Source organism: Callorhinchus milii, unplaced genomic scaffold (genome assembly GCF_018977255.1).
Source record: "Callorhinchus milii isolate IMCB2004 unplaced genomic scaffold, IMCB_Cmil_1.0 Scaffold16, whole genome shotgun sequence".
Taxonomy (NCBI): domain Eukaryota; kingdom Metazoa; phylum Chordata; class Chondrichthyes; order Chimaeriformes; family Callorhinchidae; genus Callorhinchus; species Callorhinchus milii.
The window spans coordinates 16342569-16361889 of NW_024704757.1; the positions used below are offsets into that span (position 1 = coordinate 16342569).

At 47.4% G+C, this 19321-nt stretch overlaps 1 protein-coding gene across 1 annotated transcript; it reads right to left on the reverse strand.

The window, feature by feature from the left end:
- Positions 1-736: 736 nt before the first annotated feature.
- fbxl18 (F-box and leucine-rich repeat protein 18) lies at positions 737-17049 on the reverse strand. The gene is made up of 4 exons (XM_007906119.2): positions 16802-17049; positions 13630-15215; positions 11171-11389; positions 737-1094 (listed from the first exon to the last, which is right to left on the reverse strand). Exons 1-4 carry the CDS (start codon positions 17006-17008, stop codon positions 938-940), a joined length of 2169 nt encoding a protein of 722 aa, XP_007904310.1. The 5' UTR covers positions 17009-17049; the 3' UTR covers positions 737-937.
- Positions 17050-19321: the final 2272 nt, after the last annotated feature.

The window sequence follows — 19321 nt, forward strand, 5'->3', positions numbered from 1 at the left end:
TTGTTATAATACTTGCATATCAAATGCAAGGATTATTATTATTTATTTTTCAATGCCTGTAATGTCAAAACATCGCAACATGTTTCACCGGTAATTATTACTGTTGAGTGTAGTCACTGTATTAGAACACAGCGAGGTCTGACAAACAGCCATGAAGCGAATGAGCCCTTTATTTGGGAGATTGTTGGTCAGGACGTGGAGGGAAAGGCCCTTCTCCTTTTATATAGCGTCGCAGAATCTTAAGCGCCCACCCCAACAGGCAAAGCAGATCTCAGTTTAACATCTAATCCAAAGGATGGCAACTTCGATGATCAATGGCTCCCCAATACTGCACTGCAGCGTCAGCTCAAGTCTCAATTTGGGGCTAGAACTTTAGGCCCAGAGAGAGAGAGTACTCACTTTGTCTCACTATTTGTATTGTCACTGCTCACAAACCTCAGATTGAATCCTGATGCTCAAAGCAGATGGACAAGGAGAGACAAGTCTACAGCAATCCCGGCCCAGCTTCAACCCACACACACAAACATCCACCTCACTGTCTAACAATGATAAACAACATTCCCCACAGTCCAATCTCTGGAAAGACCTGGGCAAGTGCATGATGTAGGAGGGAGGTTTGGAAATGTATTACACCTAACACTGTGCGAGTGGCTGCCCACATTCTGTGGCGCTCTGTAAGTAAACAAAACAGGGGGAAAGGGGGCGGGCGGGGAGGGGTGGGAGGGAGGGGAATCTATTGTTTCCAACCATCCAACAATGGAGTGCTTTTTCCCCTGGTTTTAGTCATTTCAGTCTTTTCTGAAAATGTCAAAAGGTTCCAGTGTTTTCTACCGCTGGGGAGACCCAGGGAGGGTGTCACCACTTATGAGGCCACCAGCGTTCTGTTCAAGCCAGCTTTCTTCCATCAAACAGTTGTAAACGTCGGCAGGTATCGGTGTCACCACCAGAGATGCAGAGGCTCTTCAGCCACTCGGCTCTTAAACAGCGTGATCTCGTCCAGGTGGATCATGGGCACGTCTCTGATCACGTCGGCCAGGCCTTCGTGGAGCAGCGGGAAGATAACAGCGTTCAGTGCCGGTCGCTGGGGCTGGAAACTGGGGGAGAGACGGAGCGGGTTAGAGAGCTGTGCTGTGGGCGGGAAGTCAGAATCCCTTACAAAACATAATCATCATTGTGAGACGCTGCTGTGCACAATTGGCTGCTGCTTTTTGCCCACAAATATATACAGTCAATTCACTTTACAGTATATTCTGTGCAGTGCTTTGAGACATCTCGAAGACGTGATCTAGAAAGAGCTATATCAACTGTAAAGATTATTATATATTATGTCATCTGGTCTGTGATCAATCAGAATTCAAGCTCATCACTGCGATCACTCACCAAACTTCAGAACCCACTGCTTGAGCGAAGTCCACGGCACATAAGCTGAAAGGCAGTGTTCTTACAAACCGTATCAACTATTCCCAGGTTTGGGCGTTCTTTTAAAAAAAACATGTACACATGATCCACAATGAAACCTTTATTTGGTTTGGCACCAGCCAGAACTATTTATTGAGTTGGTGAGATAGACACGGAGATATGAGCAGTTAAAAGCATGTGGGGAGGTGATAAACCTCAACTCTCCTCAGGCATCAGCATACACTGGCCACCTGTGCAGGTGCTCAGGGCTATAGGCTGAGAGAATGTCATCTTTCAATTTTTATTCCCGGGGAAACTCAGGGTCAGGTGAGCAGGTAAAGGTTATTGAGTTTGAGTTTGCGGTCGAGCAATTCATAAAATGGATCTGTGCCTGTTTAATGCTTTGTGCTTAAGGCAAGTGATTTCCCTCAGTGCTGGAGGTGCTTCTCGTGTCCGTCTGGTGGGAATGCTGAATAATGATGGATTATTCCCTCTTTGTAATGATCCCCCCACCCCTTTGAGGCGTGTTCTGACTTCAGACACAGAAAAAATACGAAGCCCATCGCCTGCAACACCGCTCGAGCTCCAACCTTTAAAACTTTATATCATAAATGAAGCGTCTCTCTCCCCCCCCACCAGCCCCCCATTGTGTGTGATTTGGGGCATTCTACCCTCAAAATGACGTCCAGGGCCCAAGGTTGCTATGTTAAGCAGAAAGTTACGAAGTGAGACTAGCAGACCAAGGGTTATATCTTGTTGATGTAAAAACAGAGAATTAATCTGCAGTGTTGCACAGTGAAGATTTGATCTGGAAGAGATACAGGTGGAGAAATTTGTTGTGATGTCGTGTGTGTGCAATGTTCTCCCACTCCCCCCACCCCACCTTCTCCTCTACTGCCTCCTCCCTACCCCATTGGAATAATGCTTGGACTGTTGAAGAATCTTTCAGTGTATAAAATAAATTGGTCGGGTTGCCTTACCCTCACACACAATCTCTGGATTTGACTCTGTGTGAATATACAAACGGCTTCATCACACCTCACAATCCTCTCAAATGTCTGCCGCAAAATATGTCACATTTATTTATACTCTTTTATTTTTTAAAAAAAAACATAGAAACATATTTGAGGGGCAGGCGATTTGAGCTCCCATCTATCATCTGTGCCAGAGCGTGGCAGATAATATCTCTGTGAAGCTTTTTTCTTCACGGTTTATGGAGCATCCTGCGAGGCTGCAGAGCCAGGTTTACATAAAGATAAAACAACACGGTCCAGAGGACAGCTAAATGTTAGCAATAAAACTTAAAGCGGTCGCCACAACTAATTGCCATGCGCAATTGGCTGCCATGTTTCACCCGTAAATGTACAGTCAATTCACTTTACAGTATATTCTGTGAAGCGCTTTGAGATGTCTCAAGGTGATATCAAATGCGAGGATTATTATTATAACTGGAAAATGTCTTTGCTCGCCTGTTTGTCTCCCTTCTGCTGCAATGAGCTTTGCTCTCTGCACAGCTGGGAGGAGAGGAGTGCCCTCTGCACTCAATGCTCTAGCTGTGTGGGAGCAAGGTCGGGCTGGGAGCACATGGAGATTGGGGTAGCTTAGGGAATGCACTCCTCCCACCAAAGCTTTGAACATCAAAGCGCTGCTGAGTTACAAAAGCTCAGAAGGACATGATGCCGTCTGCTAACCCCATTAAAAGCACCTCCCGTTTTTAATCGCGTCGTTTCATTGAGCCTCGTTCTCCCTTGTGCTGATCTTGGCCATCCTTAGTACTTTGATGTCAGCAAACGTTAAGTCCGAGATTCTTATTTAAGTTCCGGGAGAGAAATTTGCAGCTCCAACATTACGCTCTGACTCTGATCTTAAACACAATGCCCTTAAGACTTCATAAAGCTAGACTACCAAACAGCAGCCTTGGAAACATTAAACAGCAGCCTGAGGTGATTATTGACTGGGTGTGGACTGTGTTTGCAGTTACTTTGTGTTGTGAGGCTGATTTATCATCACAAGTTGTGTGTTGACGTAAAAAGCCCAAAACAAAGAAACTCAAGACATTTTGAAGCACTCAGCAGATGGTGATTTTGGTATCATTCTCTCATGAATATCAATGTACTAAGCAATTAATATATAAATATATATATATATACACACTGTATACATATTTGAAGCGCTTTGGGACGTCCTCCCGGCGTGAAAAGCGCTATATCAAATGCAAGGATTATTATTATTATTATTATTATTATTAAACCTGTTCAACAACCATTCTGGAACAGCCTGGACAGACACCATTCTACAGACACCAACAAACCCTGGACTGTGAAAGGAACTCTCAGTACAGACACAAAGCATATTCCCCTCTCAAAAAAGAAGAGTGTGTGTCTGGCTGTCGACCATGAACAAGAGGCCAAGGAAGCAAAGATAACCGAAACCAAAACAAACACACACACGCACACAGACGTACTTGTATTTCCACACTGAACTCACTGATCTCTCGGGCTGGGTGTGTTTTCAGGTCAAAATCATTTCAGGCTGTGAAAGGTGTGGCTTTACCTATTGCTAGCTTTCCATCTGATTTTGTTCCATGCTTTGCCTCGGTTTAGCTGCTACAACCAGTTTCAGCTCAAACGGGCTGTGCAAACATTCATCCAAATCTAGTCAGTAACCGTCAAATGCCACGGTTTGTCCAAGGCCCTCACCCCAAACTGCAAACATCAAATTAAAGGAAAGACAACAGGAGGAGAACTCTGAATAGGCTGCAGAAAAAACATTTCGAAAATGAAGCATCCCTTATGGTTGATAATCCTCCAAGGTGCAGTGTGTTCGATGCTGTTCATACCTTATCCCAAGGTCAACATTTTACTAACACTCCTTTCTTTTATCAGAGACCAGAAACAACGCTTTCAGGCTCTTTTTAACTCGACACACGAACTGTAAATGGTTTGATCAGGTTTTGCATCAATGACGTTTCATCCCATTCAGGCAGGCAAGATCTGAACGTAGGGAGGGAAATCTTTTTTTATTCAATAAAATAATACTAATAATTAATAATAATCCTTGCATTTGATATGGAGAACGTCTCAAAACACATCACAGGATACACTGGATCTTTACCACAGCACCCGTCTGGTGTAGGGACTTAGGTTTAACAGCTCATCGGAAGGGTGGTAGCTCTAACAATGCAGCCCACCGCCAGCACTGCGTTGGGAGTGTCAGCCTGGATTATACATTTAACGGCTGAGAAAAATCAGAGAATATTAACAGGAAAGATCCTATCAAAGGCAGAACTGCTTGGAGGGGACAGTGGGGTAAGAAATAGAAAACAAAAATCACTGATTTTTTAAGAAAAAGAAAACTGCTTTAAAATCCGGAAAGTCTTAAGATAATTTCACTTGTTGCACATGGAAACCATTTTAATGTTCGGTTCTTTTTGAATACTTGTGAGACAAGGACATGGTAATCACACTTTATATTACTGAGGGGGAGGGCTCAAGTTCACTAGCAGAACAGGTGTTAACTGATGGTCCTACCTGCACATTCTGCTATTTCAGGGGGGATGTTAGAGATTCCACGGCATTATCTTTTTAATGTTTTGGCCAATATTCCTCCCTCATCCAAATTTACAAAAACACTTCATTGGACATTCATCTCGCTATCAGTGGGGTCTTTTCTGGTGCCATGCATGCCTCACCGAATAAGTCACTACACTTCAAAGTAACTCCCTGCGCAAAACGCTTGTTTAGAAGTGATAAGCTGCTGTGTAAAATGCAAAGCACTCTTTATAAAGTAACTGGAAAATCCCTTGAAAAATGCATTCAGTGCCATTTTCTGACACGGCTGAGTTAAAAAGCACTCTTCATTAGGAGAAGCGAATGGTACAGTGAGCAGTATGTTAGCTGATGTAGAGCCCTGGCCACTTGCTGAGTGCTGGATGCCTGCTCTGCATTGGTAAACCATCCAGCTCGCTTGTTCATAAGTTAGTTGCTTGTGACGTTCTCTCGCTACAGAACAAAGGCTGGCTTATTTCCCTGCCTACTCTCATCCTGTCATCGACACTGCAGTTGACAGATAGAGCTAACTGGGCCTAGAAATCTTGCCTTCAATGAGCCGTAATGCATGGCTAATGACTGAAGGAGCACATCTGTGCTTTCCTCTCGTGTCAGGGCACGCTAGATTGTGTTTTGGTTCTCCAGTCAAGCTTCACACCCTCCCGACTCCCACACCCTCATGAATATCTGATGCAAAACTCCGTGCAAAGAATATCAGATGGACCGAATGGATTCCTAACTTGATCTCTGTGATTTATACAGCACAAGGCAGCGCGTGTAGGAGATGGACAAACATTAGAAAAGGAAGAATATAAGGCAGGGGGATTGGTATAACAGCACTTGGCTCCTGAAATCAATTAAAATCAGCTTAATCTCAATGCTCCGAATAATCTTACATTGCTATAATTTCTACCTGCTGCAACTGTGAAATTCTACATACACAATATCTAACAGCAATCTGTTATATGTAGGTATCAGACTTAGAATACTGTACTAACTGTCCTATAGAAAGTAGAATTAGGAGAGAATTCATGACCGCAAGCGAGAGCTAAGCAAGAGATCACTATGATGCCTCTTTTAATATTGGTTGCATTCTTTCATGTGGTAACTTTATACAGGAGATTTCTTTTAAATGAAACATAAAAAAATGAAGGCAAAGCTGGTGGTGTTTCTAACAAATACTGTATCTGGGAAATCAGAGGCAAGTGGTTGAAAGCACAGTCAAAGAGGTGGTTCTTTATACTGGTTTTAAAAGCAGAGAGAGACACACAGAGAAAGAGAGAGAGAGAGAGTGAAAGGCCGAAGGATTTAAGGAGAGAGTGCCAGATACCGGGGGAGGGAGGAGAGAAAACAAAGTGGTTGAAAGCTCAAAGAATTTGATCTCCATGGTAACAACCCCAAGTAAATTAAGTTCTATGAACATTTCTTCTTCGCTGACTGACACACACACATAACTCACAAGCCTGGAGGGATAGTTACAAAGGTCCAGCTCACTATTTCTCTCTAATCACTCACCCAAAATCAAGCCAGTCATGTATCTTATTAATACCACACAGTGTGGCACAGAGTCAACAAGGAGTTACATCGCTTAAAACCACTGAACACAGTCATGAAGATTAACAATAGCCCAGACAGCACAAGATGGAAGTTGCCTAAAGGTGTATCTGTGCAAGTGCAGAGCTGCAACCTGTGAACTGGAGAAGACTGGAGAAGACGGCAGGTAACACGCAGACTCAGCACTTAGACATTTGCGCTAAGGTTCTTTTATTCTCAAAGGAAAAATACTGGTGGAAGAAAGCGTTAAAGCTGCACGACGTGTGCTCTGCTCCCACTCCCTCAGACACCGCGAGATCAAACACCGCCCCCACCACCACAGGCAGCATGCAAATACCCCACACCCCCCCCCGGCAGAAAAATCAAACCACCGCTATCAACCACTTCTCAATTCATGGGTGTCATAATGCAAGGCTTTTGATCTCTGCTACAATATATATTTTGCAATGTTGTAAGATCAACAGATCAAGGATATCTGCTATACTCAAATGGGTCAAACTTCTGTGAACATATTAGTTACACTTGCTACAGAGATGCTTAGAAATCGTAAAGTTACACAGGGAAAAACACGGTAAGTTTGAGTGGTCGAAACACATAATATCCTCACATATGGTTTTATTGGGTTGGGTCAGGTCCTTTCCATTTAGGATTTGTGCAAAGTAGTCACAACAAAAGCACTTTGTAGAGGGTCTTGCCCATTGAGCAGACTTCCTGAGCAAACAATCATCGCACACATTACTAATATCTTAGACATACACGGTGCTCCATGGGGCACCAGCTCCAAACGGCTTTGGATCAAATGCTTACACTTGCTTCTCCTGCACTTAAGCCAGAGTTAATTGGGAGCGAACGGACTGCTGTTCACTCTACATTCTCATCACATTGACTAAATCCACTGTGTTTACACTTCATGCTCCCATTCAGAATGAATCATAGTCAACAGCTCAAAACACAAGCAGGATTAATACTGCAACCCACGGGCCAGTCTTTATGTCAGGATCATCTGCCAACTCCCTCTACCATGTGAGCAATATAAAGGGTGCAGCCTGGAAAGCTCCTCTGCATGTTTGAACCCTCTGGACCCTTGAACAAACTGGGTTTAAATGCAGTAAGACGGGATCAAATGATAATGAATAATAATAATAATCCTTCCATCTGATATAACTTTGAGAAGTCGAGGTTGACGCTCCAACTCAGTGCAAGGAAACCGCAATATTTCAGGAGGTGCTGTCTTTCAGATGAGACGTTAAACCGAGCTCCTTCTGTGTCTATTCAGGTAGACGTTAAAGATTCTGTGAATCTATTTCAAAAGAGTGGGGAATTTCTCCTTGTATCCTGGACAATAATCCCTCAGATAACAATAAACTGTTAATTCACTTCATGGCTGTTTCTGGAATGCTTGGCTGCCGAGTTCATCGACAAATACGCAGCATGGAGGGTTTTGAGATGTTTGAATGAGATGAGGCACCTTATCAAATGCTAGGGTTATTATTGTAACATCTCAAGGTGTATCACAAGGTTTCTGTAATGTGTAGTGACTGCAGAGCGAGCAGCACAGCGATGCTCCACTTACAGCCATGAAGTGAATGATCAAATTGACGTGGGGGCTGGTTGACACATCAAACTATACCATCAGGGCAGTCAGGACTCAATAATGATTGACTGGGCTCAAATAAATATTTCATACCTGTTGGCATGAGCTAAAGACCAATGTTGGGGTTAGAAGCTGGGAAAGGGTACTTGCTAGACTAACGCAAGGGACCCTGGATGTTAACGCTCTGAATTTAAATAAAACTAGTCATCACATAGCAATCCCGTTGCTTCGTGTCAATGTGGAGCATATTTCAAGGCAGAGAAAAGGAGTGAAACCGGCAAACTGCAGCCTTCAAACAAACCAAGTATTTGTACTCTCTGCTCCTTGTAATTGTCAACACATCTCACTGCAGTGAAAGTGGAAGAAAACATTGATCTGGAAGGAAAGGGAGGGGGCGTGGGGAGAGTGCCTGGGGCGGGTGGGGGGGGGGGATGGGGGGTGAGGGGGTAAGGGAGTGAGAGATGGGGCGGAGGGGGGAAAATGCAGAAGCTCCGCACTCTGCATTGTGCGGTTTGATTACATGATAAAAAATCTGTATCTATGCCTCCTGGCAGCTTTAGAGAGGGACTCCCATAGCAACTCCACCGTCCATGATTGGACCTATCCTACATTGGTGACACGCTTCCCTCCATGGACAGGTAGAGCCAGCGACTGGAAGGCAACCAACACACAGAGACACAGCAGGTCCCAGATTGGATCCCTGACGTGTGAGGAGTTAGTGGATCGGAGGCAGGAAGCAGCACCTCACACTGGGTGTTAGCCCCCGCAGGAGGGAAGGGAGGGTGGCCAGTAATCCTCCTGACCCTCACAAACTCAGGTGGACCTTACAAACCCACTAGTAACTGTGCTGCAAAGCTGTCCACAGAGCCTTGTTGGAAAGTGCAGCTCAGTTAGACAAGAGCAGCGTCATGTCACAGCTGTTTGTGGGACATTGCTGTAAAGCAAACTGGCTGCCACCTTTGCCTACAAATACCCAGTCACTACACTTCACAATAAAATCCTGTACATCGTTTTCTGACAGTGCAACGATGTGAAGAGGTGCTATATCGAAAGTTATATAAAAANTATTATTATTACTATTATATTGTTATTATATTATTATTACTACTGTGCTCACTCGCAGGTAAAAAATGGTCACTTGGCAATGCAGCCAAGCACGACTGGGTCCTGTGAAACATTCTCCCAGCACAAGCCAATGCCATTAGAGGAGGAAAAAAAATGTGACAGTAAAAATACCCACAGATTAGCACCTCAAAGCTTGCTGTGAAGCACCTGTAAATTATCTATAAGGAAATCATAGACGTGTTATATAAGAAACTAAATTGCACTTGTGCTTTTTTTTGCTAAAACCCATTCTCATATACCCACAGACACACACACACAGATATACACACACAGACACACACACAGACCACAAAATACTATACATGTAGTTAGCAAAATCCAGTGTGTGGAGGACACATCTGTGGCATACAGGTGTAATAATAATAATAATAATGATCCTTGCATTTGATATAGCGCTTTTCACGTCGGGAGGACGTCCCAAAGCGCTTCACAGAACACACTGTAAAGTGAATTGACTGTATATTTGTGGGCGAACGTGTACTTTAAAGCCACTCTCTGTCCCCATTTTCCTACCGGGTATCATTTACCAGTGAATATTAAGCGTGCTAAGCTAAGGTTTAATTACTCTGTGAGCCTTGCTGCAGCACTATCCCTCTTCCTGTGTACAGGGGGAAAAACAGTCAAGTGAAGGGCTGCAGAAAGTCAATGTAATGCTACCTCCCTACTGGACAGCATCTTTCTCTCGAAGCAACTGCTTAGGAATATGACGTCCAGCACTTTACATTCCTGCGGTACAAACACTTTGGCTGCGCTTTGCTCTCGGACAATAATATTATGGCCTGGATCTGCGTTACAGAACACACGTCACAGTGTGTATTAGTCATCGACAGAACTTGTCAACTACGGTCGTATGGCCTTACAACACTGCCCCCTACTGTCAGTGTAGAGGAATTCCTGGACACACTCCACCCCCCCCACCCCCCCACCCCCACCCCACGTCAGTTACAAAATTACCTAAATTTCCTAAATACCAAATTCCCCTCTAGAGTTATGGAGTAATGAATATCTGGGATAACTAAATAAGTGCACGGAGGAAGGCCATGATCCAATGGCATCTCAGCTGAGCTCCTAAAATCTCTGGGACAAGGGTATGGGGCGGGGGTTGGAAACCCGCTATTCATAAAAAGATTTGGGAAAGATTGTAAATACTGAATCCTGTCTGGAAGTATGTGCATGTGTGTCATACTGACCCTTGGGAACGCCACTCCCTCATGCCCAGGAGCTCACAGCCACAGAGGGCATCGCAGTCACTCGCCCTGAAGTGCTGTCCAGTGATTGATGGTCAGTGAAGCTTCGATATTCCTGTTGGTTCCAAACTGTCACTCACTGGCAATCTCAATCGCTGTACAGCACTTCCTCTCTCTCGCTCTCTCTCTCTCTCTTAGCTGAGACACTACCCCAACAACAACAACAACAAAATTACATTTATAGAGCGCTTTTCACGTCGGGAGGACGCCCCAAAGCGCCGAACAGTCAGGTGTCGGGGCCCGAGCGTGGGGGAGGGGTGGGGTAGGGGTGAGGGAAAGCAGAGAGGTGGGAGGGAGACCAAAGGCACTGTCGAAGAGAAGGGTCTTGAGACCGGCCTTGAAGGAGGTGAGGGAGGAAGCGAGGCCAAGGGACCGTACGATGGAGTTCCAGAGTGTGGGAGCAGAGAGGCTGAAAGCCCGGCCACCGATGGGAGGCTCAGGTGGGAGACATGGATACCCCAGTACACGCTGGGCCTGAACCCTGTCAGATCTGTGCGGCTCAGCTCCAGAGTGGCCGGCGCTTTGACCACCTTAGTCACTGTGCGGGCGGGGAGAGCCCCAGCGTTTCAGCAGCACTTTGGAAGCAATAAATATGAGGGAACTTTCGAGTGCTCTCCGCACTGACTCGCCTCGACAGCCATACCTGCCCTCAGGATGGCCAACGGCCCCACTGGCCAGACCCGGTCTGTCCGTCGTTCACTCACCTCTGAACCAGCGTCTGTTGCAGGGTCCGACAGGCCACCAGGGTCTCCCCCGTGAACATGTGACACATCACCACGTTTGGGCACTTGGTCATGAACGACACCACAGCATCGTGCTGGAAGGTTCCGTGCCGAGACACCACGCACAGTCGCTCCAGCGCCTCGCAATGGCCGAGAGCCTGGAAAAACTGCCCGTTTGCTGAGAAGTACGGCTGCTCGAGCCTACAACAACAACAACAACAACAACACAAAAGAGCATGAGAGGAGAGGGGAGATCAAAGCCAGGCCACACAGCTCAACAACAACCCGCATTTATATAGCAGCCCCTCTGTTTTGTGAGACCTTACCCTGTGTAAATTGGCTGCTGCGTTTGCCGACAAATAACACGGTTACTAGACTTTGACAGCAACCACCTGGAAAAGCGTTGAGACGCTGACATTATAGGCACAGAATCAAATACAAGGATTAATGCAAATGTACCTAAAGATGCAGGCGGTGTCCCCTGACCCATTATAAACACAGGCGACTAAATGCGGTAATAAAATTCAAGTGCGCTGTGGCTGTGCTCACGTCTTAATGGGCAGGATTTTGCACATAACCAACAGTTCTTCCTCAGACTGTACAGAGACCAAAGGGGACCTGGAGTGATCAGACAGCAGCTGGCTGGCTAGTACAAGCGGCATTAGTAGCTAATAGCTATTGGCAGTTAAAGCTCGGCAGACAGTCAAAACTGAGTCCCTGTAGTCCCAATCCAGCCTAATCAGGTAAATGCTATTCAAGACTGTAGTTTTACGTATGTTAATTCTGCCTCGCAATACAAACAAGCATTTCCTGGCCACAAAGATCACTCCCTTGGTCTCAGCTTTGTCTCCAAAAAACATCCTCCGCAAAACGAACAATGTACCACTGAACACGATCACTGAAGGACAGATCACTAGCCGCGGGTAACAAACAAGTCGTTGCTCAGAGCCACTGCAGATCAAAAAAATACTAATGAGAATTTGGTCACTTCAACCCACGGCTGTTTGTGGGGATGCTGCTGTGCGCAATTGGCTGCTGTACTCTGTGAAGCGCTTTGAGACGTCTCGAAGGCTTGATAAGGCGCTGTATCAAAAGCTAGGATTATTATCATTATTAGATCCAACAGGACTGGATATGCAGAGCATCAACCGAACAAACATGAGCGTCTGCAGATGGCGACTGGGTAGAGTGAATCCTAACAGTGGAAGCTGACCGGCAACTTAAGCAAACAAACAAAATCTATAATCCTGACCACTGAGCACCAAGTCCCTACTCCCACTAGTGTTACACGGGTATCAATGTAATTTTGTTGTTGTTGTTGTTGTTGTTGTATCAGAAATGCTCTGGTACCTCAACAAGCAGACATGTTGCCGTGTGTGAGGCTGCACAGCAAGTGCCAGCAACTGTTCACTCCACTGTCAGAGCTGAACACACACACACACGCTTCCCAGCAGAGGTCACCAGACAGCAACGTGAAACAGGAGCCTGGGTACAGGTCCCTCTCCTCTCCTGGACAGGCTGCAGTGAGCTGCACAGACAGGGAGTCAACCCTGGGAGTTTGACATTTACTTGGGCTGGAACAGAGGGAAGGTGACCTGGCCAGCATTGTACTCCAGCTAAACAGGTCACTCAACTCATGGCTGTTTGGATGTAACTGGGAGGAAAGGAGAATGAATACTGAAAAGTAACGAATACTGAAATTCGCAAGGGGAAACTATTTTGGCAAGTACCAGAGGGAGCCCGGTAATCCAGCAGAAGGACAGCCAGAGGTGCCTTTGATCATGGCAGCTCAATATCACACTCAGCCATTGTGACCAATTTAAAAAGTGTCCGGGTTTCAAAACGGACGGTGAATTTTGAACAAGTTGACTTATTTTTGAAGGAGTGGGGGGTGGGGAGAGGGGAAAGAGAACCATATTAGAGACCAGATAAATGGGAATTTAAAAGCTAAGATAGACCTTGCCAGCAGTGATGGTGGTGGCAATAATTTCCCAACCTTGAGCGAGAAACGTTCAAAGCTAATAAATTAACAGCGGGGCAGCGTGAGATTAAATCACTGTAACTGCAAAGTGCTGCTGCTCCGTTTCAATTACCCCCTGCCCCGGGCTCTATGGGAATGGACAGTGTCTCCAGTTATCGTTGAGAGGAGCTCATCTACGTTCAGTCACACAGGTAGATTCTTCATCCTCTGTCAGCCAGAAACCAGCCTCCACACCCACACCCCCGGCCACCCCCCCAGACACATCTCTGTCGGTGCAGTTATACAGACAACACAATGAGATTACGTGGAGAGCTGCCAAACATCAGACACTCTCTAGTGAGTGTGAAATATGCAGTGAGTGGAGCACATTTTCGCCCTCAATAATTATTATTATTATAATTATTATTTACAGAAAGAGCCTCTCTAAACCTCCACCTCCCTCTCTCCCTCTCTCTCTCACCTGAGGTCCTTCAGCTGTCTGCAGTGTTTCAGCATCTCACACAAGGCTGGGGAATAAGCGACCTTGCCCAGCAGGCCCAGGTTGGCAAGGGACAGGGTCTGCAGTTGCTGGCACTTGACCCCGATGCCCACCAGCCCGCTCCCTGTGCGGAGGCCAGGCAGCTGTGCCAGGGTGAGTGCCCGCAGGTGCTGCAAGCGCTCGATGGCTGCCACCTCCTCCTCCCGCACACTGTGCGCCCGCTCGCAGGGGGGCTGGGCGTTGCGGATGGCTGGCTCGTTGCGAGGCATGTTGGAAGAGAAGCTGCTGCCGATCAGCTCGAGCTCCTCCAAGAAAGGCACGCTGTCCAACATCGCTCTGAAGGCACTCGGGCTGAGCTGGGGCTCGGTGTCCCTCGCCTTGGCCGGGTAGTTGGGAGTTCCGAGCCGGACCTTCTTGCCCAGACCCCTCGGTGCTGAGTGTGGGGAGGCCGGCTTGTCCCCCAGGCAGCAGACGGGCAGCGAGAGCGAGCGCAGCCGCTTCAGCCTGGCCAGGAGCAAGCACAAGTGCCCGGTGTTGTTGGTGTCGGTGGTGTTGGTGGTGTCAGCGGCTGCGGTGTTGCCGTGCGGGGAATGGTGATGAGCTGCCGACAGGTTGAGGTGCCTGAGCTGCGGGCAGCAATCCACCAGCGTCTCGGCCACCTCCAGGTCCACCTCCTCCTCGGCCTTGCGTCCAGTGGCGGGCGAGCAGTCGGGGGAGAGCAGCAACAGGCAATGCCCACAACCGTGCAGGTTCAGGCTGGCCAGAGACGACACATTACGGCTGCGATGCAGCACCTGGCGGGTCAGCTGGCAGCCCGACAACGAGCAGCGGCTGAAGTTCAGGTAGACCAGGGGGTCGCGGAACTGGATGTTGTGCAGCAGCGAGGAGCAGCCGTTGAGCCAGGAGCGAGGGAGCTGCAGGGCCTCCAGGGTGAAGCTCTTGGCCATTCGGTCTAGGAAGTTCTTGGTGGAGCAGCCAGCATCCACAAAGCTGGCGGGGGCCGAGAGCAGGAAAGCTCGCAGGTCCTCGGGGGTACGGATACTCAGCACCGACAGGTAGAACCTCCCCACTTCCTGGTTCACGTGGCCCGGGGATAGGCGAGCGTAGAAGACTTTGAGGTTCTGATAATGAGGGATGTTGCTCTGCCCCACCATCAGCTGCCCCGACACCATCTCACCCTCCCTGGTGCGGTCAGCGATCTCGAAGTACAGCAGCAGCCGCTCCAGGCTGGTACAGCAAGGCACGACACCGTAAGAGGGGGTGAGGAGGGTCTGTCTGAGCTCCGTCACTTTGCTAAGCGTGGCTTTGCACTCGCTGCTCAGCTGGCTGGCGTCAAAGCCCTGGTGGATGTCGATGGCCAGAGAGCGTAGGCTCTGGGAGACAGACAGCATCTTGGAGAGACGCAGCGAGGTCAGGCGGCAGCCCGACAGGTCCAACTTCACTATGTTCTTACACTTTGTCACGAGGTCAATGGTGGGGCTGGACAACCAGTAGCAGCCGCTCAGCTTGAGGAGCTGAATGTCGTGGGCTATCTCCCTCAGGAGACGCGTCACCTTCTCATCGCTTCCCTGGAGGGGGCCGAGAGGGAGGGAGAGAAAGAAAGCAGCCATTTAGTTCAAAAGCTGCTGAGTCTTTTCCTCAGAAGCTAAACAGTTGAGAAATGAGAGCTTGGACTTCACCCCCCAACATCCCCTTGATCCTGGCCAGCGATCCTCTGCGTCAATTCACTCACCACGAGACTATTTGTGCGGCCTTGCCGCCGTGCCCAAATCAGCTGCCCTGAAACAATTCACGGACCCTACACTTGGCAGCAGTTACCTGTGAAGTGCTTAGAGACGGTTCAATGTTTTTAGCCTGGCTCAGATGGTAGCGCTCTCGTTGTAGGTTCAAGCCCCCACGTCAGGACTTGGTCCTGACATAGTCTAAGCTGACACTAGGCAGTCTGTTTCGGAGTGACAGAGTTACAGGTAACCGCAGATCAGTGTAAGGATTAGTTAGCTGTAAGCCCACAAGCCTCACTGCCGATGCCCATTTGGTAAAGTGCCCTCCAGTGGTTACTTTCTGCCGAAATAAAGTTCATATCTTCAGATTGAATTCTGCAGCACTCGTCTGACGCACCAAGAAATGCAACCCAGTTCAACAGGTGTATTTTCTGCTCATTGTGTTGTGCGATTCGGATTTGCTGAACTATACAAACCGCCAAAGTCCCAGCTTCAGGACAGCACAAAGCACAGTTACCATTGATCAAAATAAAATAAAACCTGTTCCCATTACTGATAATTGACCAGCAATTTCTGTCAGAATTGTGCCTGCAGATACCAGACAGGGAAGGATTGATTTTGACCCTCCTCCATAGTGATTGAATTGTCTGCAAAGACTCATTGTCAAGCCCATGATTTGACACTTGCTATGCACTCAGTGAGAAAGATACACTTTCTGAAGGGTGCAGCAAATATATACAAGTTTTGTCATGGTCTTCGATCCCATTCAAACACTAAATAAGAATGAAATTCAGGAAATGAGATTCAGGACACAGACTAACATTACTGGACCAATGAATAAGACAGAATTGGTCCAATCCTAATTTTGAGAGTTGATCGGAAAAACTATATTTTAACTGCTTGCTTTAAAGAAATAAATTATTGGTTTAAGACCCATTTCACATTTCGCGTCTCAAAGCTCTTCGCAGGATTTACTATAAGTACTATGATTGTGTGACAACTGTACGTCGGACATTGCTGTGTGCAAACCCAGCAGCCAATCTGCACATGGCAATGTTCCACAAACAGCCACAGAGTGAACGACCAGGACCACAGTTTTATTTGGGGAATTTGTCGACCAGGACAACAGGAGAAACTCCATTCCCTTTCGAATAGTGTCACATAAATCTTTAACATCTCGCTGAAGACAGAACAATCAGGGTCTCAATTTAATAGTTCATCCAAAGCACAGCAACTCCACCAATACAACACACCGTCAGCAATGCAATTGTATGGACGAGATGAATTTACCGCTAATAAAACTGACACTTGTACCCTCTAAAAACAAAGGGGAATGAATGCTTTGATGATGAGGTGGAGGAGGAGAAAGACAGTGGGGGTCGATGCAGATTATGAAGGTTGGGGGGAGAGTACAACACAAGGTGCATATTTACCTGATACTCTTTGTGCAGAGTGACAGAGCTGATCAGGCTCTTGTCCACACACAGAGCCCCAAACTTTTTATTCACTCTCCTGACATTCAGCAACAGATCACAGCTGGGCACAAACCTCAGGATGTTCAGTAGGATTTCGTCGGAGAACTCGGTCAGACTGAGCTTCTGCTGATCCAGGTACAGAGCCAGGTCCAGCTGCCTGTCCATGTCCCCCTCCCCAATACCACCACCACCACCCCTAACCCACCCACACAACAACAACAGCAACAACACCTCCCCAGCCCAGGCCTCCCCACCACACTCACAGTCACTCCTCTGACACTGGAGGGGAGGGTTTAATCAACTAAAATCGATTTAAAATGTGGTTTTAAACTAATCACATATTTATATATATAGAGAGAGTCTCTCTCTGACAAACAGAACCCGCTGCCTGGGGCCTCTCCCTGTCTGTGTCTGTCTGTGTGTCTGTGTCTCTGTGTGTGTCTCTGTGTGTGTCTGTGTGTGTGTCTGTGTCTCTGTGTGTGTCTCTGTGTGTGTGTGTGTCTCTGTCTGTCTCTCTGTGTGTGTCTCTGTGTGTGTGTCTGTCTCTCTGTGTGTCTCTCTGTGTGTGTCTCTGTGTGTGTCTGTGTCTCTGTGTGTGTGTGTCTCTGTCTGTCTCTCTGTGTGTGTCTCTGTGTGTCTCTGTGTGTGTCTCTGTGTGTGTCTGTGTGTGTGTCTGTGTCTCTGTGTGTGTCTCTCTGTCTGTCTCTCTATGTGTATCTGTGTCTCTCACCATCACTATCACCGCCGGAACCTGACAACCGACGGACACAGACACCACTTCCGGTTCATCCGGTGCACCACATCCCCTTCCCCCCACCACAGAGGTCACTTCAAGGAGAGGCTGTGGAGCTGCTGTTACTGTCCTCATCGCCCGCCTCATCACTCTGGGGGGAGGGGTGGGGGAGGGGAGGGCCACCTTCAAATCACAGTCACTACACTTCACAGTATAAATCCTGTCAACAGCAGCACATGACGTGGCCTCGGGGCCCTTCACGTCGGGCGGACGTCCCGAGGCGCTGGACAGACATGGAGATGGACCCGGGGCCGATGGTGGGGCGGGCGGTCACCGGTGAAGAGTAGCACTCGGAGAGCGACAGGGAAGCGCGAACCATCAATCACCTTCAGGAGAGGATCAGATTGGGAAAGGTGGGGGTGGGGGGAGGGGGGGAGAGCCATCCCGGCTCTGTATTGCTTTCCATACTTCGCAGCCACACGACCGTCAGCGGTGACGGCGACGGTGAGATTGGTTTTTCAGGAAAGGGACACATTACAAACCCGGTATTTTTATGGAATTGTGTTTACTACGAAGAGTAACGCGCACGAAAGTAGGCGATCTTTTCACTTATGGTGAGCGAATCTTTGGCAGCCGGGCTTGGCACCCAAGTCCCACAGTTTGGCGATGGAAGAGAATAATCAGCAGCATCTGAACTACTTCTGTACGGGGGAGATGTGCGAGAATTGGAAGGCAGCTGCCAACCTCCGCGATTCATTGGTTGGATTTTTAAGCAAAAATGGCCGGGGCTAAGTACAAAGCCATTTGAAGCCCTGTGGCCCTGCAATATTCTTTCCTGGGCCAAAGCAGATTACCTGGGAAGGACACCCAGCATTAGTTTGAAAGATAAGTTTCAGTATTTCTTAGAAATGTAGGCAGATGATGGTAAGTGCGTGATTTCCATATTTATAGATGGCCCTGTGCTGCTCAGACATCAGGTGCTAACATAGGCAACTCCGTTTAGTTTTGATCAATCCGAGGCTTTGCAGTGAAATTCCTGAATTGCATTCGTTTGTAATGGGGTTCTCCGCCCAATAAATAATGCAGATGTATGTCATTGGATCAAAAGCTAGCAAGTGTGCAGTCCCCGACTTTATGGTTCAATAGCAGCTGGAGGTAAACAATGGTACACAAATATTCCTAGAATAATATAAATATTATCCTTTATTATTTATTTTAAATTTCAGGCAGGGGTGGTAAGGTTTGTTAATCAGGCTCAGACAAGTTGTCACTGTCGCGTGAAATCCAATTGTATAATTAAGTAGTGGCTGATTATACATGTCATTTTCTCAATTTCTTATGTCAAATGTGTTGAGGTTGCACCTGTATAAATTCTCTGAACCTGTATTTTGGGAATATACTCCCATAATTTAACACAGCGCCTTTCAAATAGGATAACATTCATTAAAGAGCCTCACGGGGAATGGTGTGGGACCCCAATCAAAGTGGGGGGAATGTTTTGAAAACCAGCAGCAAGTGAAACCCAGTGGTGGGGTGGGGGGCAACAGCTGGACAGGTCCAGGTTTAGAGCAGACAGTGCAAGCAGCAAAGTCTCAGGGATATTGTAAACATAGGAAGGGTGAAGGAGGGTGAAGAGCATTGGCAGGATTTGACCAGTGCAACAGTGCAACAATCCATCCGTCACTTGTCTCCTTGTCAGACTTTAGCTCTTCTTCCATTTTTTCAACATATGAAAATTGAGGGAG